The following is a 25,578-nucleotide window of genomic DNA, read 5'->3' on the forward strand; positions in this document are numbered from 1 at the left end:
GCAGACACCAAGGCGCATCCGCGGCTCAATTTGTACAGAACCACAGCCTGTTGTTCCAGAAGGACGACCCCCTGAGCGGCGTGAGAATGGAGGGTCGGCTCGATCCTCAGGAACGCCTCCGATGAAAGTTACGGGAGGATTCATCGCGGCATGCTACCTTGCCAGCGGTCCCAAGAAACCAGTTTGTTGCGCGGCAGGCGGGGTTGCAGCCGGTGAAGGCCGAGCCGATTCAGCCTGTCCAAGGACCGCAATCGCTTGTGGGGGGGGGGTGCGTTATCTAGCGTTCTCATTGCGACATCAACCTCGTTTCTAGACTAGATATCGAGGTTTAACAAAGGAAGAAGCCAGCTGTGAGTTTGGAAGATGACCAATGAGAACGCCCAATTTCCCCTTATATTTGCCCGGGGTTCTGGTTGCCTTCACGTTATGACATTTTACTTTCTTCATGACTTAACCAACACACACCTTAAATTCGCTGAAGCTCAAAATACGCCCCTCTCTACCTTCGGTCTTTTCCCCCACTCCGCAGACAAAATCTTGCACGATAATGTGGTAACAATTGGAACCCTTTGGCCCCAACGGTTCGGTTGCATAGATTACCTGCAGCGGATATGCAACCACTGTTTTCCCCGAGTGTGCCCTAGAAACGAACCCCCGGTCCTCTTCCGACGTCTTGCACCTATGCCCTGCCGCTCCCCCCCTTGGAGAACTCACTCTCGGGCTTGCGATCCGATCCGACCGGCCACCACACCTTCCCCTCCACCTGTTCATCCCGCCGCAGCTTCGCTGTCCTTAACTGTAAGTCGCTGTACAAAACACTTACGGTCCTTACGACGACCTACCCGTGCATGCCGTACAACCCTCCTCCAGGTTTCAGGAAAGTGGTGTTGAGCTTTTCTAGCCCTGAGGTTGGCGCCGCTCGCCCGCTCAATCAAGGAAGGAAGATGCCGTCTTTGAAGGGGGTTGTATGACAGAACCACCGGAACGTGCCAAGATCACCTCCCTCAATGTAAATATCGACACTCCGAAGGTTTTGTAGGTGGCCGCTAGGATTGGATACCGCTACGGCTTGGTTGTTGGTCTTTTCTACGGCCCGGCCGGAGGTGCTTGCAACCGAATTTTGGGCTCATCGAACGATTTGCCCCACGTGCTTCCGCGGAGATCCAACGACAGGAACATGCCGACCTAGATTCTCAGCGTACAGAACAGCTTGGCCAAGACACAGCCAACCACAGTAAGCGCAAGGGAGGGAAGACGGGGTGAACCCCGCGCTCGCATATCTGGCCACAGGGAGGCTCCCGATCGTCCACGCAGGCATGTGCCGTGAGATGGTAGGTGGTGTTTGACTGACCGTGTGGTCTGAGACCACCTTGCCTGTCACTTCACGTTCTAGGGCAATGTCCCTCGGGTATGGTAGCCTGTCTCCGTTCGATCTTGCTCCATTTGTTTTTCTCTTAGCCCACTTTTCTAGCCTCCATTTGCAACGGGCTAAGATGGACCGCTTCCAGAAGATATCTAGGGCTCGGCTCGGTAAGTGAGCGACTGCAGAAGATGACGAAAACGGAGGCTGGCAATTTATCGCCGCATGAGAGGCTCTTCTTGGCTCGAGCATCTAAATTGCAAGAGGTGGGGCGATCTCTAGTCGAAGGCCTCGAAGGTGCCTCGCTAAACGTCTAGATCGAGACGGAAAAGACAGATGTGTGGAACGCAGATCAAGTAGATATCCTTAAACCCGGCTAGTGCCGCTCTTTTGAGTCGCCCACAGCCTCGTTTCGTGCCGTGTCCGGATGCCCGCAGTCACCGATACTCATAAGTGTGTATGTATATGCAGGGAAGACTTATCCATACCGCGCGGCGTCGTGCTATGGATTTTCCTACCCCCTTTGAACTTCAAGGAGGACGGGCCGTTAAGGTTGTAGCTCGGCCCGACTCATTTTCGAATGACCCCATTGGGCGAGGCTTGCGAGTCGTTTCTAGGTACCTCTGCTGTGCTAGAGATTGCTACTAAGAAACATCACTCTATCACCATCATACTATTGCCCCGGAAACCGAGGGTCATGTAAATACCCCTTGAAGGGGTCGTAAAAAGAGGGTGATGTACGGAGGTTCAGATTACTTATTGCAGACTCCTTGGTCGGTCTTGAGATTAGAATTACAGCAGGTCTACTTTCCAAGTCATTATTGGAAAACGACCCATCCCGAATGGCAGGTTAGTAACTAGGAGGCTCTTCATCGCCATATCACACGACAATCAAGTAGAAGCCTCACTTTCTAGTCCCATAGGAAGCTCTTATTCGGGCATAAAGCCAGTTACTGTTTTATATGACTCCATAAGAGGCTCGCGGCGGCAGGCTTGAAGCGTACAGAGCAGCATTGGAGCTGCTTACCGTAATTATTGCAGGCGTTCATCCATTGTTGTGCAAATTCAACCCGTCCAGTAGAAGCTCAAATCTTAAACTTTAAGTCAGGTAGCTTCTCGCCGACTTCCAACAGAAAGTTTACGAGGAGCTCCTCGCCCCCTGTGAAGTGAGGTGGGGAGATGCTCGCCAAGTTAACCCTGAGTCTATTCGAGGGTGAAAAGGTCAACGCTGAGCCAATAATCTAGTCTCACTTTACGGACGATGCTAGAACTCGATCTACCTTTTACTGGGTTCAAGAGCTGAGCATTATGAATTCTGGGTCTTGATGAGTATCTGCTGGGGTTTCAGAGTGAGGGGTCATCGTCAGCTTGGAAATGATGAGGTGTTTTTCAACGGAGAGAAGAATATGCAGTCCTCCATGAAACATATAATTAAGGAGCGCATTGATTTGAAACGAAAACTAACAATGATCAAAGGATTCCTTGACCAGGCATTATCATGAATCGTTGGTACAATAATTCAGTACTAAGAGTTCTTATCGAATACATTCAGTTCACAGCTTCATAAATGTCGACCATGTGCGATTTTCTTGTAGAATCGATCCTTGAACAGAGCACTTGAGGTACAGGCTAGCTGATTGGACTGCTCTGAGCCTGTCAAAATCACTGTGGCTCTCAAATACAGGTGGAAGTATAGTTTTTCGACCCTGTGAGTGCCTTGTTTTGCGACTGTGTAGACTCCGGGAGAGACAAGAATGTGTGACTTGCCGTACAATCTTGAGACTCAATATTATTTATTGTATTTACCAAGAGACTCAGGCCGTTAAATACGGTTGTAAAAACCCATCCGGCCATCTGGGGTTCTATCTGTAATTATAATTGCTACAACAACACCGAGACAGTATTCTTTTTCGTCACATCTGGGTCCTAGGCTTAGCTTACCATAAGCGATACCACGAGCCCAAACGCCATTGTCGCGGTTGTGACAGTGTGGTTCATACCCGCAACCCCTAGTTCGGCTAGACAGTCTGAACTACGGTCTCGCTTTTGAGGGTGGTACACAGTGATCAGTTACGTCCATCCGTGACAGCCATAGTTATAGCTCACCGGATTCCCAATTGATTTTCGGTGCAACAGCGTGGTGTCAAGATTCATAGCCCGTTGACTTCACAAACTCGAGTTTACATAATCATCGTGGAGTAAATAGAGTAGAAGACAAGCGGAGGAAAGAGACGAAAACCAAAAAAAGAGAAGGACCAAAAGGATCACCAGCCGACCTCCTTCACCGGCTAAAGGAAAGTGCTTGGTTACGAAAACCCCGATGGGTTTTTCTCCGGATTGAACCGGCAGCCTCTCGGTCGGTTGTCGAGGGGTGAGGCCGCCGCATGGCGGCCCCCCAGCCAACTACATCACTTGGCAAGTTGGGGGTATTCTGGGGGGCTCGGTGGCAGGAGGGACGTGGACCTTCTATGCATACTGCCGGAGGGGCGGTGTGTTAGTGAGGGAGGGAAGGAGCATGAGAATGCGGCCTCGATGTCGGCCGGATTTTGGCGGAGCACCAGTCTTGGACCAACTTGATTTGTGCTACCTTAGATAATCTATCACGATGATCCAGGTTAGGGCAAATATCATTGCAGAAATCCTAGCTCTGTGAAATCAAATGGGAACTGTAAAGAAGCCTACCCACGGCCGAACTAGAAGAATCTAGAAGTTAATGCCCAGAGTCAAGTTTGGGGCTCATGTATAGGATCTACATCACCGGCTTACTGTATGGTGTAATACGTCTGAGGAGCAGCTTAGGTAGCTTCAAGACTCGAACCAGGGTAAGATCGAGAGCTGCCTCTTGTTGGAATCATAGAAAAATTGGTGAATGGAGAGGCGGGCAGACGATTTTAACATGCTTGCCCACTTGAAAGGGGACGTGGGAAGGAGTAGGGGAGGCTCGAAAAGAGGCCCGGTCTGGGGGCTACGGCATGGATCACACTTATATCAATGTGAACCATCCCAAGGTCTCATAGTCCGTAAGTAGCCCATAGTAGAGTTATCAGGTTTAGCGAGTGCCGAAAAGGTCCGTAGCCTCGTTATTACAGTCGGTAAAACCGTTTCAAGAGGATAACAGTCAAAGACCCGTCACATAATCTTGAACAAGCAATGATGTTTACAGGGGTTTGACCTTTACTTGATTCTCAGGCCGGGAATACGGTGTGGAAGCTATGTTCTCTGTTATTGCATTAGGCCCTGTTGGTAGCTTGGGTTCTTGGAATGGAGAAAACCGGCTGCCTAGACTGCGTTTTGAGGAGTTAGCTTTTCAAATTCTAGGAGTCTTACTTACAAGGCATTGGTCTACTACGATGAAGGCAAATGCCCATAACCGTGGGCCGGTCTGGTGGTCTAGACAATCGACATCTGATGTGTTGACCCGAGAAGCTATCACGGACTTTGAAAGCAACTTGATAGCGTCGATGGAATTGGGTAGTTATATAATCATGGGCAACAGCGCAAGCGCGCTTTTTGCTAGCGGTTGAATCCAAACATGTCAATTTACGAATTCGGTCCACATCAAGCGCTACCATAGACTACGCTATTGCACTGCAACTGGAGAAGAGGATGGGAGCCTTGTCTTGTGACTTCTGGCATTTGGCGCTGAACAACTTGCGGCACACATGAGGTTAGCAACTCCGGGCTCACCGTGTTTCTTCAACGTCGCGTTCCGTTCCGTTCTGGATTCGTTGCGCCCGGATTGGTTGGTGGAGCCTATGTGGGGCTTTCCAGCGTTGAAGTGTAGGCCGTCATTGGTTGAAACGCAAAGCTCGAGCCGCCCCCTGGAAATACGACAGTGAGGCGGCACCCAGTCGCTGCTGCTCCTCTCTCACGAGTTGTTACCAAGCGCCCATCAGAGTGGTCGGTTTCAAGTGATCGGGGTGCTTGCCAATTCTCAGTTCGTTGACGGCTCTCGCTTGCCTCGATCGTTTGGTTGTGGGTTGAGGACGGTCGAGAACTTGGAGTTCCGGCGAGAGGGAGGATAGTTGGTTGTTTCTCGACCAAGCCTTGGCTCATTTTATTGATCGGCATCGACAGGAGCTAGCAGCTGGCAGACTGCTGCCAAGGCCCCACCTGTTGACAGCTCGGCCGGAAAGAGCATTCGTGTTTCAGGGGCAGAGGCGCAACCGTTTGCTGAATGTTTATACATATCCCTCCGAGCCACTGGTTTGCGTTGGGCTCAGGGCTAGGTGGTTTTGCCAAACATCTTGTGCCGTAGGTTGGACAGGTTAAAAATCGTCAACATGCAAAAATTGAATTGGAGCGGGTGGCAAAGCGAAGGAACGTTGTGTGAGCACAGCTTGGGCAGCAACGGCGTTCATTGGCCGTGTTCCTGGATTGCCGGGGAAAGACGCAGGAACGTTCCTTGCACGGCAAACGGCGTGTCTAAAATTAAGGAGATCCGCTGGCTGATTCCTTGGCACCTCATGTACTTCACGGGCGGCTGCCTGCTGTGAGGGTACTTCCCAAAACTGCCCTGGCAATTCAGCAGAGGATGAGCCTGCTGGGCCGCCCCCCAGATCGTGGCTCTCGGTTTTTATCACCCTCATTTCTCGCTCATCCGCCCTTTCTCCGCCATCCCACGATCATCACAAGAAACAGTCATTCATTTTTAGAGTCTCGCACTCGATCCATTCGTTTCTCCGCAGCCTACAGCACTCCTTACGGACTTCATAACCTCGTCTATTACGACTACCTTGTTATTCTCAGCCACCGACCGACGTCGCACGCGTAAACCCGACTCCATTCGCCAATCCAACAACTTGTCCAATCCACCACAATGCTCGTAAAGTCTATCGCCGCTCTCGCGGCTCTCACGTTCGCCGCCAATGTCGCCGCCGAGCCGATGCCCTATAAGCCAACCATGATGAAGGCCTCCGCCCGCTCTCTGTTCGGACTGATGCGTCGCGACGACCACTCGGGATACCAACCGGAGCAGACGATGTGTGGCGATGGCAACACGTGCGCGGAGGCATGCGGTGCTGGTTACGAGACTTGCAGCTCCGTCGATAGCCAGATCCACTGCTTCAACCCCGCCGCCGGCGAGCTTTGCTGCCCTGACAAGTCCGGCAGTATGTGACACAACTGGAACTGACGTAATTCAATACTGACGCTTCATAGACACTTGCGAGGCTGGCTACTACTGCGCCGCCGATGTCGGGAAGGAGACTTGGTGCTGCCCCGAAGGGATGGACCTGGCTGCGTGCGCTGCCGCCTACAGTGTGACCAGCGGTCTGGTTTCGCAGACCCCTCCTCCCGCTACCTCTACCTCTACTTCGACCTCGAAGTCGAGCTCTAAGACGACCTCGACTAAGACGAAGCACTCCAGCACGACGTCCACCACCTCCACTTCTACCAAGCACACTAGCACCAGCGCATCCACTACTTCCTTCTCGTCGTCTAGCATCTCGCTTTTGCCTAGCTCGAGCATCATCCCTGCCAACACGACGGCCGTCTCGTCTGTCCAAATCCCGCAGCCCACTGAGAGCCACCCTACGGAGGGTGCTGGCAACAACCTTGCCATCCCCGCGAGCGCTCTCGTCCTCCTGGCCGCTGGTTTTGCTGCCCTTCTCTGATGCTCATAAACGGCAGTCACTTCGGCAAAAAGACGGTCTCTTGGAACTCCGGTAGCACACCGCCTTTTACGAAAGTTATTATGAGCCACGACAAAAATCAGCAGCACTACCTTAATCTACTCCACCCCAAAACTGTGCAAAGTTGGAATGTTGTATGTGTTTCTGGACGGACGAAACGGTTTTTGGACTCCGAGGTGGATGCGGTGTTTGGGTATCCAAGGCGATACCTAGTGAGGAGCAAGGAGGGGGTTGTCTTCTTGTTTGGCCGTGGCATATGATGAGCTGTTTTATTCTTCCTCTTGATACTCTGCCGAGACTATCCTCGGGCTTTTGTACTTTGCTCTTGCTTTTTTTGGTGCGGGTGTACTGAGTTTGACTTCTTGTTCCTAATTGCCGAGCAGACACAATAATATGCCAATTTTGCACATACCTGGTCTTCTTTGGATATTTCTGGCCTCGCTTTTCTCTACCCTCTTGGCTGTGATCGTTTACTTCCTCGAACATTGCTTGGTATCTCTGGACATGCCAAACCAAGCTAGGAAATAACATCTAGGACTTATCATGAACTTTCCTTCACCGAGCTCTCACCAAATAGGCACGTTTCCCTGGCCTTGCATTGACTTGATGTTAAACCCATACTATTGTCCTAGGACCTTGTCGAAGCATAGACGTTCAAAAAAGGTTTCTGCGGCATGCAGCGCATGACGTGACTTGCAGGATGGAGCCTGCAACCAACGTGTGCCCAGAGCTATGCAGGCTGCGTGTAATCTGTCAGATCGACAGCATTCATGTATGTGAGAATTGTGGGAGTGCAAAAACGCCTTTTCGGGGCAGTGTAATGTAGTGTAGATTGAGTGTAGAGAGTGAAGCGGTGGATCGTGTTGTTATTAGAAGTTTACCATGTTCTTGCAATGAGGGGGCCGGGTGCTCTGGGGTTAGAGACCGGGTGCTGATGTATATCGGCTCTACAAACTGAGTTGGCCAACTTTTTGGTCTTGTTCCCATCTACAGCGTCTTGCAGATTCAGAATATTTATTGCTCAATACACACTGAGCACGAATGTTAACGACGCCCGTCGAGTCTTGGGCCTCAAATCAAGCCGGCCGCTTTGACAACCTTACATATCAGCCTTTGGCATCGTTGATTGGGTATTTTACTACCTGCTACTTAGTCTACGACTTTGGGAAAGGTTTGTATCAAAACCTGATGGTTTCGTGGTGTAGTTGGTTATCACGTCAGTCTAACACACTGAAGGTCTCCAGTTCGAACCTGGACGAAATCATACTTTTGCCACCCAACCTAATTTTTTTCCTTGATAATTGACGCCAGCCTTGGAAACGTGGGCTACAGATAGCATTCCAATGCTTGGACAAGGCCGAACTTCAGCCAATATCGGGGTCTTTGAATGGTGTGATCGGCGACCAGCTACGACATCCATGTTCTCAGTACAGTTGCCCAACCTCCTGTGTACTATGTACGTTTGTATTGCTGGTTAGCTATCGGCTCGATTTGTTTGATGGAGATATATCGGCTTGGCTTTTCAGGCCGTCTTCGTCATTTCATTTGCGCATTTCTTCGGTGCTAGCCAAGCATCACGTTTGTTCGGGGCGAGACGCGTCGTTCCGTTTTCGTCTCGCTTGCTTCAAGTTTAGCAGCGGCCATTTGGTGGAAAGCAAGCCCCCAAGCTCACCGCGCTGCTTGATATTCGACCCTCGGGCAGAATGAACACCGGTAGCAGTGAATAAATTGGTGTTTCTACGTTGTTGATAAGTAACGATGGCCTCCTATGTCGTCGTTCAGGGCTACCGGACCTGTAGACCACGAGATATGCTGATCTCGACGTCGTCGTGGGTTTGTATTTTTGACAGGGGGAGGGGAGCGAACAACCACACTACGGAGTACTTCATATTAGTCACCTGTTATGAATGTTGTCGTCGTGTAGGGGTCACTTCACATGACCTGCACTCCGTGCATGTGCATGCTGGATGTGCCGGATGCGAGGACTTGGATGACCATTGACCAGTCGGTTTTGGGAAAGCAAGCGACCAGGGGCGGCTTCTGCCCTGTCGATCATCCCGGGCGAGCGATGTGGGGCCTGCCGCAAGGCCTGAGAGGCCCTGCATCACCAAACACAAAACTCCCGTCGACCGATTGCTCTTCCTACCTACTTGACCGACACGATTCGTACTTGTCGGTTTTCTGCGTCACGCCTGGCAGCACGGGGGGCACACTCATACGCAGAACCGTAATTATACTAACGAAGGGTCAACCCTAGAAGCTGGTTGACGGACCGCTCATTGCTCCCTTGCTTTTGGTTGAGGAATGGGCAGCCTGGGTCCCGCAAAACCAAAGACAACCGTTGAAGAGTCGAAAAAGAACAAAAGACGAAAAAATTCGACCCCGTATCCAATCGACCGGGGGAACCTGTCCGCCCCCGGACCAGAGTCTGGCCCCAAACGCGTACGTTTTAGGAAGCAAACAGCACGCTATCTGCGTGGCGCCCTCGCTGGCGTGGAAGCTCGCGGCATTGGCAAAGTGTGCGGGGACATGGAGGGTCCTCGTTGACCGTCCAGCCTCGAGCTCACTAGCGTTTTAGCTTGGACCCCAGCGGGCTGGGCAGTCTGGAGACAGTTAGCTTCGAGACCCTTTTAAAGTTCTTGGGATACTAGCTGACTCAAGATGAGGGGGAGGATGGCGCGGAGCATTCCTTCTTTTTGTTGGGTTGTGGTGGCGAAGGCTATCGTTAGGCATTCTTCATTGCTTTCTCTCCTCGAACTTCACACGGAGTTGTAAGCCGCGAACCCCCCTGCGGGATCCATGCGATTGCGTAGTGCATGGCAAATCGAGATGCTTTTCCGTTTCCTCCTTGCGAGGGACAGCCCAGAATTTCCAGCCTTTCCTGGCTGCAAGTTTGCTTGCTTCGGCCAAATTGGCTCGTTTTTGACCTCGCCCAGGCCTGTCGCCAGGGGGAAGGGGAGAGGAGCAACGTTCGACGCCTCCTCTCAAGGAACCCTTGACCGCGTAGTCATTCTTGGGCTTTGTTCTTCTTCTTGGGCGCTCGCCCACATCGTTAGCCTCTTGAGCATTTCTTCTTGTCTTTTGCTTCAAAAAACGTCTTCGACTGCCCCCCCTTGTCCTTGGCCACATTCCTTCGCTTTCTTTCTCCTTTGTCTCTTATATTTCCGCGCTGGGAGAGGGCGTGTCACCTGGTTTTCTCGCTGAACGGACCAGAACTGAATATTTCCGCCCCCGTTCATATCTTTGGCACTATTAGTCTGCCGAGGCCAAGGCGAGGGCTGTTGGCTTCGAGCCAGCCTGGGTCCCTCGTCGTATACCAACGCCCCCAACGCCGCCTTCACCCTTAATTGTCCAACATCATCTAAACTGCAAGATGGTTGGCGTTGCGATACCCCAGATATCAGGCACGGCCGATTTGTCCCGTGTTGAAGCCCCAGTCACTTTCAAGGCCTACCTTCTCTGTGCCTTTGCCGCCTTCGGTGGGATATGTAAGTCGTTGTGATTTTCTTCTTTTATGGGGCGTTGTACTGACTTCCAGTTAGTTTTCGGATATGATACGGGCTGGATGTCGGGGGTGCTCGGCATGCCCTTCTTCATCTCACAGTATACTGGACTAGAGTATGACTACGAAGCTAAACGACCCATCGGCGTGGACCCGATCGACTTCGCACTCCCATCTTCAACCAAGTCACTTATGACGTCGATTCTATCCTGCGGAACGTTCTTTGGCGCCCTCATTGCTGGTGATCTTGCCGACTTCATCGGCCGCCGGCCCACCATCATCATCGGTTGTGTTGTATTTTGCTTTGGTTGCATACTCGAGATCGCGTCGACGAACCAAGTCGCCCTCTTCGTTATGGGCCGTCTAGTTTCCGGTTTGGGAGTTGGGTTCATCTCGGCGACGATTCTCCTGTACATGTCGGAGGTTGCGCCAAGGAAAGTCAGAGGCGCGCTCGTGTCGGGGTACCAGTTTTGCATCACCTTGGGGATTCTGCTGGCAAACTGTGTGTCGTATGCCACGGCTGACCGGAACGACACCGGCTCGTACCGCATCCCAGTGGGTGTGCAATTTTTGTGGGCGATCATATTGGGGGTTGGATTGTTCATTCTCCGTGAGTGCCTCGTTTGGCCCCTTACCCTTAGAACGTGAAGTCAAGGACTGACCTTTTCACTAGCGGAATCTCCGCGTTTTCATGTTATGAAGGGGATGATCAACGCTGCCGCATATGACCTGTCGCTTGTTCGCGGCCAGTCGATAGATTCCGAGTACATCAAGGACGAACTCGCTGAAATTGTGGCCAACCACGAGTATGAAATGCAGGTGATCCCGCAAACGAGCTACATCGGATCATGGATGGCCTGCTTTCAAGGGAGTCTGTCAAAGGGGAACAGCAACTTGCGGCGTACAATCCTCGCCTCTGGAGTGCAGATGATGCAACAACTCACAGGTATGTCTCCGACGACACCCCTTTTTTTCTTCAGATTTTTAGCCCCGGGGCTCCCAAGATTATGGTCTAACACAGAGTGCAGGAGTCAACTTCATCTTCTACTTTGGCACCACCTTTTTCCAGCGGCTCGACACGAACAACAACCCCTTTTGGGTTTCTCTCGTCACCACTCTCGTTAACGTGGTCTCCACTCCCTTCTCCTTCTGGGCCATCGAATACATCGGTCGGCGTCCCCTTCTCAACTGGGGCGCGGCTGGGATGAGCGTCTCCCAGCTGATCGTTGCCATCGTCGGCGTTACCGCCGGCCGACCCGATGTCCCCCACAACGAATCCGCCACCAAGGCCATGATCGCGTTCATTTGCATCTACATCTTCTTCTTCGCATCGAGCTGGGGACCCGTCGGGTGGGTGTTGGTGGGCGAGTGTTTCCCGCTGCCGATCCGGTCGCGTGGCGTGGGCATCTCGACGGCGGCGAATTGGTTCTGGAACTGTATTATTGCGGTGATTGCGCCGTATATGGTGGGCCACGAGCCTGGATCGGCGGACTTAGGCCCGCGGGTGTTTTTCATTTGGGGGTCGCTGTGCATTCTGTCACTTGTGTTTGCGTATTTCCTGGTGCCTGAGACGAAAGGGCTCACGTTGGAGCAGATTGACATCATGATGGAGGAGTCAACGCCTCGCGAGTCGGGCCGGTGGAAGCCGACGAGCACGTTTGCGGCGCAGATGGGTAGGGTGAGGGACGGGACGCCGGATTCGAATTGGAAACCGGGAGAGGTAACAGAGGAGATTGGGATGGTATAGGCCAGATGCCCGAAATGTTGAAGTTTTTCCTATGTACTAGTTTGGGATGAGTTTGGGGCGAGGCAAGCTTGGCGTTTGGTGGGAGGTGAATGTGTGTGTTGTCCCGCACTGTCGTGCATATTTCTTACGGTTTGACTTAAAAATACTTTAGCCGCAGCTTCTTCGTCCATTCTCAATAAATGGCGTCGTCTTCGTACCATAATGTAAACCCCCTGATTTTGCTCCTAGTCCCTGTGTGAGTATTTGACTTATCCTCATCGCAGTGGGTTTGAGAATGGTAAAAGCGTAACTCCTTGGCAAAATAAAAACACAGAGGAAACGCGAACACTGTCATGAAAACCACTCTCCGGAGGATCGCCCGGCAAGTCTCGGTCTTCGCCGTGTTGACCGGGCTGACCGGACCCAAATCTCGGGCTGAAATGTGGGGCTAGGGCCCGGCAACCCGGCGTGACTCATGGCCGGAAAGCAAGGAAGCAGTTGCCGCATTTGGGAAGAAAAACGAGAGTGGGTGAGCGGTGTTTCCAGCTTTCTGATGAGACCAATCACCGGCCGTTTATTTTACCGCAGCTGTCTTTCGCGAATGGGTGCTATAACTTAGCGAATAATGGGGGCGAAGGGAGACTCCAGTGCTGTCGTTGATTTTGGGCAGGACAGGTCAGGGGCATGCTTTGCTACAGTGCGGCACCTATATTGTCAAGTCCTCGTTTCCCCGTTTCCCCTCAGTTCTCGAATTTCAATTTTTGCCCCAACAATTCGCAAAATTTAACCACCCAAATCACTGGAACTCGTCTATGCTACAACCGTCATGACATCTATCGCCGCCGAGTCCGTTTCGACCATCCTGGTGTCGTGCAAACAGACCCGGTTCCATATTGAAAGCCCTAATTACCGCGAGCTAGACATTGAGGGTCTCAATATCACAGTTACGTCTAGTACCGGGGACAAGCCGAAAGGCAAAGGCAAAGGGAAAGCCGCGGCCGAAGGAACGGAGATATTGAACAATGCAAAGCTGCGGTTAAAAGCGGGGAGCCGATACGCCCTGGTGGGGAGGAATGGCTCAGGAAAGTCAAGTAAGCCAGCACGTTGGAACGAGATAGTGTGACATAGGGTGCGACTTGTTTCTCCCGTAACGAGTAGCTAACAATTGGCTCAAGCACTCTTACGGGCGATCGCCGAGAAACTCATTCCTGGCATCCCGGAGCAGACTCGGGTGTCTATTCTACAACAAACCAATCTGAGCGACGCAAATACAGATACGGTCCCGGCCGCATCGCTGCCCGCAGAAGGCGATGGGCCCACCGTGCTCGAGGATGTGGTAGACAAAGCCACGGCGAAGAGTGATCTCGAGCAGGAGATCAACTGTGCGTGACCACGTGCCCTTAAGAACGAAGCTGGCTAGAGACTAACGTTTTCACAGCACTCTCCGCGGGGGTAAACGGCAATGACCCGTACGGTGCCCTTCGATCACTGCGTAAACTTCGCCATGGGCGTATGGAAAAGCGGCTGTTTGTTCTCGATAAGGATGCAAGGTTGCGGAGTGGCGCGAGAGGGTTACAGGCACGCAAGGCCCTCGTCGAGTACGAGAAGGCCATTGCCCAGTCTGCCGCATTGTAGGATGCTCCTGGCCATCCATGAGTGTCAACGAAAGCTGACATGCCTCGACAGAAATGAACAAACAGCTGATGAAATCTCGCCTGAAACTCTCGCAGCAGAGACACAAGAAGCGATCGATATGCTTGCTGACCTCCAAATCCAAGTTGAGCCCTCTCGCCTAGCCGACATTGAGTCGCGGGCTAAGAAGATCTTGACTGGTCTGGGGTTTACTGAAGCCTACATGACGAAAAAGGCCGATAGCCTTTCAGGTGGCTGGCGCATGCGGAGTGCTCTTGCTACCGCACTCTTACAGGAAACTGACATTCTCATCCTCGACGAGCCCACCAACTTTCTCGACCTCCTGGGCATTATCTGGCTGCAGCGTTTCCTCCAGAGCATCGAGGACCTCCCTACCCCCCCAACCCTCATACTCGTCTCTCACGATCGCGACTTTGCCGGCTCCGTGTGCACTGACCTGCTCATTCTCAAGGACAAAGACCTGACGTACTTCCACGGCGATCTACCAACCTACGAGTCTGCCCGGGCCGAAAAGAAACAGCACCTCACCAAGATGAAGGAAGCTCAGGACAAGCAAAAGGCGCACATGCAAGAGTCCATCCGCCAGAACCTCGTCCAGGGCCGCAAGAACGACGACCAGAACAAAGTCCGCCAGGCCAAGTCCCGCCAGAAACGCCTCGAGGATCGCATGGGCATGCAAGTCAACGAGAAGGGCGGCCGTTTCAAGCTCAATCGCGATCTAGCCGGCTATCACTTTTCCGCCCGCGCCGAAATCGCCATCCCCCAAGACGAGCGTGGCGTCTCTCTGTCCCTGCCCGACCCGCCCGACCTGCGCTTTCCCGGCGCCCTCCTCTCCCTCGAGAAAGTCACCTTCCGCTACCCCCCTCCCAAAGGCTCCACCACCAAACCCAACCCCACACTCCAAAACATCACCCTCACCATCAGCGAGGGCGACCGCGTCGGCATTCTCGGACTCAACGGCGCCGGCAAATCAACCCTCATCCGCCTCCTCGTCAACGACCCGTCCACTCCACCCCCAGCCCGGTCCCAACTCACAGGCACGATAACCGCCCACCCCCGCCTGAAAATGTCCTACTACTCCCAACACGCCGTCGAAGCTCTCCAAACCCTCGGCCACGCCGACCCGGCGCTGACCGCGCTCGCGCTCCTCACCGCCGAAGTCGACGGCGCCCTCAACGAGGGCGAGCTGCGCGGCTTGCTTGGCTCGCTCGGCCTGCCGGGCCGGCTCGCGTCCGAAGTGCCGCTGCGCAAGTTATCCGGTGGCCAGCTGGTGCGGTGTGAGCTGGCGCGGTTGTTGTGGCGGCGGCCGGGGCTGCTGGTGTTGGATGAGGTGACCACGCATTTGGATTATGAGACGGTGGCCGCGCTGCGGGAGGCGTTGAGGGCGTGGAAAGGGGCGGTGGTGTTGGTGTCTCACGACCGGTGGTTTATGAGAGGGGTTGTGGAGGGTGTTGTGGATGAGGAAGAAGGGGATGAGGAGGAGGAGAGTGACGAGGAAAGTGGGGAAGAAGCGTTGCGGAGAAGGACGGTGTTTAAGTTAGCAGCGGGGAAGTTGACAGTCTTGGAGAGGGGGGTGGACCAGTTCGAAGAAGGGATGGAGAAGCGGGTGAAGAAGTTGCTGAACGGTTAGTTGATAGTTTGGTATTGTTGATCTAAAGCACGGCCGTATCGACGCCGTAAAATCATCTTGTAAATGAAGCTGGCCGCTTGTACTTGCAAAACACGCTCGCTGCCCAACCATACATAACAAATCCATCATCAAACATCAATCAACACCCTCAATCGTTCCCTCCCCTCCTTAGCCACGCTCATCCACCCGCCCTTCTCCAACTCAACAATACTCCCATCAATACACACCTTCCGCCACCTCGGATCCTCCTCATTAACCGTCACCTTCACTTCCTCCACCGCTTCATACCCAACATCCTCGAGTTTCACATGGTCCCCCTCAGCATACGCAGCCGTCATGATCTCCATCGTACGCGCCCCGCCGACGTCGCCAAAGTGAACCAGTCGCAGCTGCCCATCAAGCGGCCGGCTAGCCGGAGAGATGGTAAATGTCTTCTCGAGGTTCGAAACGAGCGTCGCGAGGACGTAGTTGAAGCCGTTGCTCTGCGACCCGCTTTGCTCGTCCTGTTTCTTCCCGCGGACAGCGACAGGGACAAAGCTCGCCTCATCAGATGTTCTCCTAACCTCAACTGCCGCATCATATGCATGTTCCACTTTCAGTAGTTCCGCCGCGGCCATACCGAATCGCTTGGCTCCATGCACACGATACGCCGGCGTATCGCTTTCCCACACAAGGCTGGCGTGAAACCCGTAGGAAGCTACAATCGCGCCGAGGAGGTGGGTGACGGGCGTCTCTTTTTCGTGGTCTTTCGGTGCCTCGGCGGTGGTAGCGTCCACGGGCGCGTCATGCTCGACCGGCGCGGAAACTAGCGTTGCGCCTTGAGAGAACGAAGCGCGGAACACGGGGAGAGGGGATGTCGTGCCGAGGAAGAGGCTACGTAGAGCGAGGACGAAATGGGATGGGGCGGACGGAGTGGCCGAGTAGTGCGGTTTATGGAGAGAGTGAAAGAGTGCGTTGCCCGTTCCGAGTGGGAGTAAAGCAATGGTGGGAGCCGAAGGGGCGCTCGAGTGATCTAGGCCGTTGAGGAGATCGACTACGCCGCCGTCACCCGAGAGGAGAACCACGGTCTTGTCGCTGACTTTGGGGTCCTTGCCGAGTGCTCGCGAGAAGTCCCGGAGGGTGTGCTGGTTCTTGGTTACGACTACCTTGTATCCATCATTTCTCCCCTCGTCCTTGTGGGGTGCTAGCCCAACGGCCCCTAAAAGGGGTTGCAGTACCTCCTGGTAGAAACTCTCGGCGAGCCGAAGGCCGGAGTGAGTCGATACCACGACGTTTAATTCCCGCGGGGCTCTTAGATGCTGTGGGGGGAGGTTGCCCCGCTCTAGGATGAACTTTTGGAAGCCATCCGGAAGTTCATGCTCCTGTCCCTGCGCAACCCGAAGACTGAAAGGTCGCTCCCCGTCCGATGTTGATCCCTCGGAAACTAAATAGACCGAATATCCACCGTGAGCCCCAGGAAGAATGTAGACGATTTGCTGAAGCTCGATCTCAACTGCCTTGCCCGTATCGCCGGCCTCTTCCCGCGGCTGCTGTTGGGCCGTCATCGAAAAATATTGGGGGAGTGAATGGAGGTTGCGCTTTTAGAGTGGTGGAAGTGAGTTAAATGTCCCTGAGAGTGGGCCAAAGACAGAATAGAGCAACAGAACCTCAGAGGGCAAACACGAGCGAAAGGAGTGGGGATAATTCTGAGTATGTTTATATTGTTTTGAATGTTTTTAATGAGTCTGGATTTCTAATCCAGCAGGAAGAGACCTGCAGCGGATGGAGTGATCGCGGGCCTCGGCGGCGGCACAGGCTGAGTCAAATGGGGTTACTGGTGTGCTTTTCTCTGGACAGAATTGCGTTATCAGAGGCGGGGGTTCCCCAAGATCCCTCATTAGCACAGTGGGTGAGCCTATTAGAAGTGGGCCGCGGCAGCGGCATCTTGAGTGGGCAGTGGGTGCTCAACAAGGTGGGTGGACCTTCAAACCTTCCACACCGCACACCTCTTCTGAAACCTTCGGATCCCCCTCCGGCCCCCCCTCGGACTCGGAATTACCGGACCTCCCGGCTTCGTTGCCGCCGATTCAATTGCACAAATACCAGAGACTGGCCTTTCCCATCACTTCCCCTTGGCCCGATTCATCGGACCCCAGTTCTCCCGAGGATTCATCTGGTACCGCACGTACTTCTTCCGCTCCTGGTGTCGCCCGAGCTGCTCGTCAAATACCACTTCCTTCAAGGTCTCGTGCCCGTCCTTCAGACACTCTGAGGCTTCCTTGGTGGCTCCCTGGGCCTCGGTGATGTTGCTGCCCTCGCCGCCGTTCTGGGTTTCTGGCGCAGCCTCTTCAGCCTTCTTGCCCAAGCCTAGCAGTCTATAAGCGACACTGCCGGGCTTGATGTTCTCCTCTTTCACCGGCGCCTTCTGGCGAACCCATTCCCGGAATACATGCCAGATGATGGACCATGGCGCGTCTGTCTTCATGCTTCCAGGTTTGCAGTGACTCCGCGTAACCCGGTACCCGAGTCCAATCAAGGCACCCCTCAGTGCGTTTTCAGGAGGGCTGGCGCAATGTAAGGTCCCTGATACGTGCGCTGGATGGAAGTAAAACGGATACGGATCGACGGCGGCGACTTGGGCTTCCGTAAAGGTCTTTTTGATCTTCTTGGATTGGTCACCGGCCTCCTTCGATTCAGCTTCCATTTCTTCTCGGGACGGGATAAATTCTTCCAGTGCCGTCTGGAGCATACCCCTAATTCTTTCCCTCGTACCGTACACCTCTGGAGAGGCAGCTTCCGCTTCGGAGATCACCTTCTTGACGAATTCAGGCGAGTGGATGCGCCCGGCGTACATCGGACCAGCGAGATGCATCACCGACCCGCAATGCTCACAAGACGTGCCTGCAGTCGGGGCCCTGGTGAAGCCATGCTTGAAGAACGTTCCATCACCCTTCTTGTTTGGTGCTTCCTTGTTCTTCATCAGAAATTGAGTTGTCCAGGCCCCGCAGCCCATGCCGCAGCTGTAGACGATCATGTTCTTCCCACCTTGGAACTTGACCATGGATGGGGACTTCCAAAGCCGAACGAAAACCCTGCTGTAAAAGTCCACTGACAAAGACAGCAATGGTTCCATGGCAAGTCCGTACCTTCCAGCTGAGGTTTCGATCGCGTGTAAAATGAGCCGGATTCCCACCTCGTGAGAGTACCAGCCTTTGATCGGGATTCCACCGTATAAGGAGTAGCACTTCTCTGGGTACCCGTTGGACGCCCAAATCCCTGAATCCGTGCAAGTCACACAGAGGAGTCCACCATCATCGCGCACTGCCTGAACAGCGGCGTCCAAGAATGGGGCAGCGCTCCCGTATGGGTCAAGATCGATGATGTCGTATTTCTCGCTTGGGCCAGTTTTATTCCTCCCCAGAGTTGTCCGGCGAAGGTCTTTCACAAGGACATCGTACATATGCGCCGTGGCGTCATCGACTGAGACTTTGATTTTGTCAGGGACTCGGTTATGGATGGCGTTGCGTTCGATCGCTTGGGCAGCGGTCTTGAGAATATCGTTGGCTGTGATGCTTGAGGCGAATGGTATTTCGTGGGCGTAGCGCAGGGCACGTAGGCCACTGGCTGACAAGGCATCTAGAATCGTGAAACTCGTTTTCGGCTCGTTCTTCGCTGCCGCACCATCGCTCACTAATACTTCTGTGTCTGCCTCGGCATGAATTTCGGTTGCAGCCTCAGCATCCGGTCTGGCCCCATCAGTGCCTTCCGGATGATTTTCTCCCTCGGCGGCGGTCTCTGGTTCCTGTTCCTCTGGCACATCAGGTTTTGCAGCATCGGCTTGGACGTCGGCGGATTGGGTGCCATCGTCAAGTTTTGCAGACTTGGTGGGCCGCTCGGGCTGTGGTTGCTCGTTCTGTGCCGGTCCCCGTCGTTTCCTCTTCTTTTCGATTTTCCCAGCGCGGGCTATGCTAGCGGTTTGCTTCTGTTCGATACGGTCTTTTCCGTAGGCATTCATAGCCAGGATGGTCAAGTCGCGGTTGAACTGCTGAATCGGATTGTAAAACACTTGCTGGGCCGTCTGCCCATCCTTCGCCGAGTCCTCGGGGACTAAAATGTAGGCGAGCCCCTCCTTAATCGTTGTGTAAACCACATTATTGTGTGTGATGCGTTGCCCCTCGGCCGGGGCCGTGCTGAGGTCGTGGACGGTATCGGACATAGTGCGAATATGAGCAATTGAGCCGCGCCAGAGTCTTGGCCAATTAGATTTCCTCGAGTGTCTGGCAACACACCAGAAGGCAGTCGCGAGTGAACCTATGCGCATGCAGGCGAGGTTTGACGGTTTGACTCAATTCGCGGCTGCGTCAGAGATCTCGTCGCTGAAGCGAATCCACTACCTTAAATTTTGGTATTCTGCCAGGCGGTGAGAAGCTTGAGTTATAAGTGACTTCCCTTTTGGGACATTGCCCACGCGAAGAATCACGGCACTTGAATCGGTGTAATTTCCAATCCACTGCTACTTCTATTCTGTTTTAAGTATTTTACCGGTCAATTATACCTAAACACAATGGGAAGTATGAGATTATGAGTTAGACTTGTCCCATTGCGATGCGCGATTGGGACCCCTTCATGGCCCATTGACTCGGGCATGGGAAGGTGCGATGCGCTCAATGGACTTGCCACACCCAGTTCACTTGTTTTTTCGGGGGAAGAGTCAATTTCTATGTGTAGTAGACGTTTATCCTCCTCCCTTTTCTACATGTGTCTAAAGGAACCCCTTGAACTGGAACTGAACTTCTCCGCCGATCGTCACAAAGCCGCTTCCTGTTTTGCGCTCTGTCCAGAAGACACATTCTTGTTGTATTGTCGTTATCGAGTGTCTGTTAATTTACTCTCACCATAAGTCGATACTTGGACGATGTCGTCAAACAACAAGAGCCCGGTTCAGCAGGACCTACCTCCTAACCATGACGGCCACCCCTCGGAGTCCACCGGTAGCGTTTACAATTCCGTGAGAAGGTCCAGCATCCCCGCTCCGACGGCAAATCCTGAGGGCTCTTTCCAACCCAACACTGAGAACCCGTCTCCGTCCATGTCGAAACCAATCACCAGTGATCCGGTCTCCCAGGGCGGCTCATCCGTCCAGCACCGCTTCCTCACCCCAACAGAGTGGGCTCGGATCGCCCATGGAATTGGTGCTATCCGGGAGGGAGAGGAACATCAAGTTGTTCACCCCACTTGCTGGTACTACCCCCCGAAGGGCCTACCCGACGGTCTGTACAAGGATGTGGTCAAACAGCGGACGAAGTACTCCTTCGCTTTCGGGACTCTCAGTGTGGTCCACTGGCATCTCATGATCCTCCAGGTCATGCTGGGTGCGGTTCTTACTGCGCTCGGCTCAACCCCGAAGCGTGAATCCACGCCGATTACGGCTCTAGCAGCTGTAAATACGGTGGGCGCTGGTTTGATTGCCCTCCTACACAACAGCGGGCTCCCAGACCGATACAGAATGGACAAGGCGCAATTTGTTGAAGTTGAGGACTACATCAGAGTAAGAATTAACATTGTCCTACCCTGTTGCCATCACCAGAAGCTAACATCTATGCCGTAGGAACTCTTAGACACCGGTGTCGTTGAGGCTCACATGAAAGTTGAAGACGTACTCGGCGAGTGTTATACCCGCTTCGCAGCTGCAAGAGCTACCGTGATTTCCAACAAGCCGGACGTTTACGCTGGCCCCAAGGCTAAATCCGACACCACAGCCGACCCTCGTCCGCAGCAGACGCCCAACACCCAGCCGGCGACCCAGTAAGGATGTAGGACCGAACAACATCCTCCTGTTGGTCCTTGTTCTCGCCCCTATAGGGGTATGACGCTAGGAGTGTGGCTTCACATATTACTTTATTTTATCCTGTTATGCGATTCTAGGAGGAGGGCATTTTTAAGAGATCATGTGGCACTGTGCTGGGAACATTTGATATCATGTGGCTCAAACACCACCGGGGTAGTAATGCAGACGGGGAGGTGGGCATGGCTTTTCACACTTATTGAGAGACTCGAGCATAGAGTCATCTTAAACCCATCGTGAATAAAGGGGCGGACGCCCCCTTTCTTTTTCATTTTTCCTTGTTTTTTTCCTTAATTCCTTTCTGTATCCCTCAAAGATGTGGCTTTTAAGAATTCATGCAACGTAAATCCCGGTATTCGTATCATATATACACCGCTACTGCCCTCTTTCATGTCTAAGTCTTGGGGCTTAGATTCTTTACTTCTCGACAATGCCCTCCGCCTACAATTCCGAACTATCACACCGGTCAACCCATCCTGTCAATCCACCATGGCTATTATTCTACCTGCGTACATACATGAATATCTCTACATTCCATTGCTTTTATGGTGATCAAAGCAAGGTCAAAGCGCCCAATTGTCGGGGCGCAAAACACTTCCGGTTCCTTCCTTCATTGACGGCGTTTCACTCAGTCCATTTCATTCCAGATCGTCTAGTCCTGCTGTCCATCATCCTCCCCATCGCCAGCTGTGGTATAACCGGATTTTTCAAATTCTTTCCCGCCCGTAGTCGTCCACCTGTGGGCCCTACCGGACCTCCTCTTGTTCCCCTTTATACCTTACTTCCTTCCCTGCCCGCTGCTCGGTACCCTCCTAGATTCTTCCACACTAAACGGCCGCACAAAACTTCGCTTGACACCCCACATCACATCCTCATGCGGCGGTTGCAACATGAGCACTAGTACGAAGGTTCACATGCTCCATGCCCGTCGGAAACCTATCCCGAAAAGTGGAAACGCGCAGCCTCCAGCTCACCCAACCCATCGCGCGGTGCAACATATCGTCGGCGGTAGGTATTCGTAAAGTCCTGCAGAAGTACCCGGATCTGACGAACATGCGCCGGGTCTGTGCCTTGCAGTTTCTCGCGGATCTTGGCGAGGAGGCGGTCGGCTTCGGCCGGTGTGATGGTGCCTTGCGGGAGCATGCGGACAGTTCGGTCAACCCACTGGGCTGTCTCGATCGGAAGCAGCTCAAACATGCCGAGGAGCACGCCACTGCCGTCGGCGAAGCAGTCTCGGGGAAAGGTGATCATCATGCCGGCGAGGGTTTGCTTGACGAGGGCTTCGCCCTGCGTCAGGAGGAGCTGCTTGACAATTTGACGGAGTTGCTGGCCGGCGGGGCCGAGGTCAGTGCCGGAGGCGGCTGGGTTGGTACCGCCGTATGTGAGAAGGTCGCGAAGGTAGTGCAGCGCAGCGGAGACTGGTTCCTGTTTTTCGAGGGCTAGAGAGGAGATGGCGGCTTGGAATATGGGGGTGAAAAGGGGGGAGGGGATGAGTTTGGCGGGGTAGTAGAGTAGCGCATCGATGAGGAGACGGTAGAAATCCTCAATGACGTCGGGGAGGTCGACCGGCGGGAGATCACTCATGATACGGAGCACGCTTGTCGCCTGTGCTTCGAAGAAAACGTAGATGTTGTCAGTAATGCCTTCTTCAACGTGTTCCCTATCCTCGGAGAACTCCCGTAGGATGGCACTCGTAGCCCAGAGGAAACAGCCCTGTTTGGATTTGGCGAAGCCTTCAGCCAACTTGTTTGCGAGGGGGCCTAAGAGAGGCGTGATAGCAGTCCGGTAGGAAATGACCAAAAATCTCCAAGAGCGACAGACCCTCTCACAGATCGGGGCGAAGTTGATAAACTCGTCGAGGATCCTCGACAGAATGGGGAAGACACTCTGCCAGTACTCAACTGCCGGGTTCTCCTCGTTGCTGGGGATGTATGGAACAACATGCTGAACGAAGAAAGTGAGAAGATTAATGTGATCTACCAGAATCGTGTTAGCCCATGGCCGAAGCGAAAACATTGACATCGCACTTACCGGCGAGATCAAGCTTTGCCTTGTTCTCTGTGGCGATATCGGCCTTGGCCATCAGCCGCCGCACCAAGGGATCACAGTAGAGCTTGAGAAGCTTGAGCATGTCTTCCGTCTTCTGGACACCAACAACGTAAGCAACGCCTTCCGTAACTTCCTCTTTGCTCGAGACCGGGAGCTTGTCCAGGATCTGGTCGTAGAAGGCTTGAAGCTGAACAACTTGTGACCCAAGGAGATGCTTGCAGTCCACGCAAAAGTACATGAATGCTTGGGCAGCGGCGCGGAGGATCTCCTGGGAGTCGGCTTGGAAGCTGGAAACAATATACTGGAACTGGGGCTCAAGAAACTCTGGGTGGGCTGCGGTCCACTCAGTGTAGCGTCCGAACACCATGATCGCAGCAAACCGTAGCTTCTCATTGCTGATGGGGATTTGGACGAGAAGTGGGAAGATTTGGGGCAGCACGCTGCTGTCGTTCGATTCCACCATCCGGCCCATAGCCCGCATTGCAAAGAGGGGAGCCTCGAGAGATTGCCAGTGCGGTACAGACGTCGGTGTCGCTTGATTCCCATACTTTTCCTGCCATACCTTGATGGCGTCGTGTACTTTGGTCAGACACGCGGCGACACCCATAACCTCGCAGCTATCCTTGAGAGTGTCGCCCATGTGGTGCCTGAACTCGCGGAACTTCTCTTCCTGCTCCCTATCGCCATCAAAGAGATCGAGTTCGTTCGGGTTGTCGGAGAATGGGTACTCGAGCTGCTTGAGCATGATGTCGACAAGCTGGGCGTAGACATCGAGGAGCTGGACTCGGGCCTCCATGTAGTGGTCTAGCGTTAAGTACTGCTTCAGCTCATACCAGAAGGAGAAGGTGTAACCTATGACATCCTTCTCTTTGTCCCTGGCGCAACACTCTAGCAAACATTCAACCAAGGGCCGGAAATGCTGGGGTTGCCGAGCGATAATCAGAACCCATGACTCGCCGGCATCTGCGAATACCCTAGTGATGGCCTTGAACCCCTCGGAGTCGTCATCGTCCACCAAGGCTTGGATACGAGGGCGCAGTTGCAGTACCTTGGGCAGCAGAGCTTGAATCGTCTCCAGGTTGTCGTCCACGTCTTTGGTTTCCCTGCAGATAATCCCCAGACAGTCCGCCGCAGCCAAGAGGGACTTGTCGTCGGTCACCCCGTGAAGGACCGCATCCATCAACGGGGAATTGACAATGACGCTGACGGGCACCTCCCGAAGCCAGGAACTGATGCAGTCAAACAACTGGGGATTTGTCGCGGCGGCGGCTGAGGTGTGTGTGAGAATAAACCCTGGCACATGAGTCAAGTGGTGGCAGTTGTTACTTACGGGATGACTGCGCATAGTTGGTGAGCAGTTGTACAACCTGCTGGGCATTGTCCCCCAGAAGCTCCGATGTCCTCTGGGTGAGATCTTCTTCCTATCATGACTGGATTAGACAGTGATCGTTGGCCGAGCCGCGCGACGGAGCTGCCGAAGTGGTAGAGGCGAGTCGCAACATATCGTTCCACATACAGACAAGGTGATTTTTCGGCCTTCTGTGACCTCCTCTGGGAGCACGCGTAGGAAATCCAGGATGCAGGCGTGGCTTTCGACGTCGTTCCCCAGGGTCGAGACAACGGTGGGCAGGACGTCCTTCCATGTTTGCATCTGGATAGCCAGGATCGCCAGGCATACACACAGCTGGACTCGGACGGGCTTCGGGCCCGGCGCGAACTTCTTCAGCAGCAACAAAATTTGGCTGCGCAACGCTGGCAGGTCCGCCTCAGAGATTTGGGTCCCCAAATCATATGTAATCTGGCATAGTTAGCGCTTGTCCCCTCCATCTAACGCTTTTGCCTTGCACATATGTATGTATGTACCTTGCCCTTTAGGGTCGTCGCGGCGAAGAGCTGCGCTTCGGCTTCGGTCGAGGTCTGAAGGATCAATATCGTGGTCGTCCAAGCGTCGTTCTGTCGAGTAACGGTCAGCGCATCCTCCAAAGCCAGTGAAGACAGTACCAACGGACCGATTTCTGAAACTTTCCAAGATAGTCAACGGCGACCTTCTTCTTGTCATTATCCCCGGTCCGCATGGTCAGCATAGCTGCCAGCACGTTGGGCGCCGCAAAAGTATCCTGGGGTCCATTGGACGCCATTTTGATGAGACGCAAGTTTGTCGATAGTTATCGACCGGTATTGTGGTGGAATCTCGAAGCTCG

General features: G+C 53.6%; 6 protein-coding genes and 1 non-coding gene across 7 annotated transcripts; 4 read left to right on the forward strand and 3 right to left on the reverse strand.

The window, feature by feature from the left end:
• Positions 1 to 6,179: 6,179 nt before the first annotated feature.
• C8A04DRAFT_37566 (uncharacterized protein) lies at positions 6,180 to 6,975 on the forward strand (the record flags this gene model as incomplete). Its single annotated transcript, XM_062783921.1, has 2 exons — positions 6,180 to 6,471; positions 6,521 to 6,975. 2 exons carry the CDS (start codon positions 6,180 to 6,182, stop codon positions 6,973 to 6,975), a joined length of 747 nt encoding a protein of 248 aa, XP_062636744.1.
• A 1,208-nt stretch (positions 6,976 to 8,183) lies between these two features.
• C8A04DRAFT_t83 lies at positions 8,184 to 8,257 on the forward strand. The gene has a single exon. It is a non-coding gene; the product is annotated as a tRNA-Val (tRNA).
• A 2,109-nt stretch (positions 8,258 to 10,366) lies between these two features.
• Positions 10,367 to 15,504, forward strand: C8A04DRAFT_37567 (uncharacterized protein; the record flags this gene model as incomplete). The annotated part of the gene is made up of 8 exons (XM_062783922.1): positions 10,367 to 10,481; positions 10,536 to 11,105; positions 11,169 to 11,441; positions 11,524 to 12,173; positions 13,069 to 13,312; positions 13,397 to 13,603; positions 13,660 to 13,852; positions 13,908 to 15,504. 8 exons carry the CDS (start codon positions 10,367 to 10,369, stop codon positions 15,502 to 15,504), a joined length of 3,849 nt encoding a protein of 1,282 aa, XP_062636745.1.
• Positions 15,505 to 15,632: 128 nt separating this feature from the next.
• On the reverse strand, positions 15,633 to 17,048 carry C8A04DRAFT_29020 (uncharacterized protein; the record flags this gene model as incomplete). Its single annotated transcript, XM_062780856.1, has 1 exon — positions 15,633 to 17,048. The coding sequence occupies one exon, from the start codon at positions 17,046 to 17,048 to the stop codon at positions 15,633 to 15,635; it is 1,416 nt and encodes a 471-aa protein (XP_062636746.1).
• A 557-nt stretch (positions 17,049 to 17,605) lies between these two features.
• C8A04DRAFT_29021 (S-adenosyl-L-methionine-dependent methyltransferase) lies at positions 17,606 to 19,699 on the reverse strand (the record flags this gene model as incomplete). The annotated part of the gene is made up of 1 exon (XM_062780857.1): positions 17,606 to 19,699. The coding sequence occupies one exon, from the start codon at positions 19,697 to 19,699 to the stop codon at positions 17,606 to 17,608; it is 2,094 nt and encodes a 697-aa protein (XP_062636747.1).
• A 699-nt stretch (positions 19,700 to 20,398) lies between these two features.
• C8A04DRAFT_37569 (uncharacterized protein) lies at positions 20,399 to 21,292 on the forward strand (the record flags this gene model as incomplete). The annotated part of the gene is made up of 2 exons (XM_062783923.1): positions 20,399 to 21,031; positions 21,092 to 21,292. 2 exons carry the CDS (start codon positions 20,399 to 20,401, stop codon positions 21,290 to 21,292), a joined length of 834 nt encoding a protein of 277 aa, XP_062636748.1.
• A 972-nt stretch (positions 21,293 to 22,264) lies between these two features.
• Positions 22,265 to 25,515, reverse strand: C8A04DRAFT_12477 (armadillo-type protein; the record flags this gene model as incomplete). The annotated part of the gene is made up of 6 exons (XM_062777354.1): positions 22,265 to 23,304; positions 23,360 to 24,646; positions 24,708 to 24,798; positions 24,894 to 25,175; positions 25,241 to 25,330; positions 25,387 to 25,515. The coding sequence occupies 6 exons, from the start codon at positions 25,513 to 25,515 to the stop codon at positions 22,265 to 22,267; spliced, it is 2,919 nt and encodes a 972-aa protein (XP_062636749.1).
• Positions 25,516 to 25,578: the final 63 nt, after the last annotated feature.

The sequence above is a fragment of the Dichotomopilus funicola genome, assembly GCF_033296635.1.
Source record: "Dichotomopilus funicola strain CBS 141.50 unplaced genomic scaffold C8A04scaffold_34, whole genome shotgun sequence".
Taxonomy (NCBI): Eukaryota; Fungi; Ascomycota; class Sordariomycetes; order Sordariales; family Chaetomiaceae; genus Dichotomopilus; species Dichotomopilus funicola.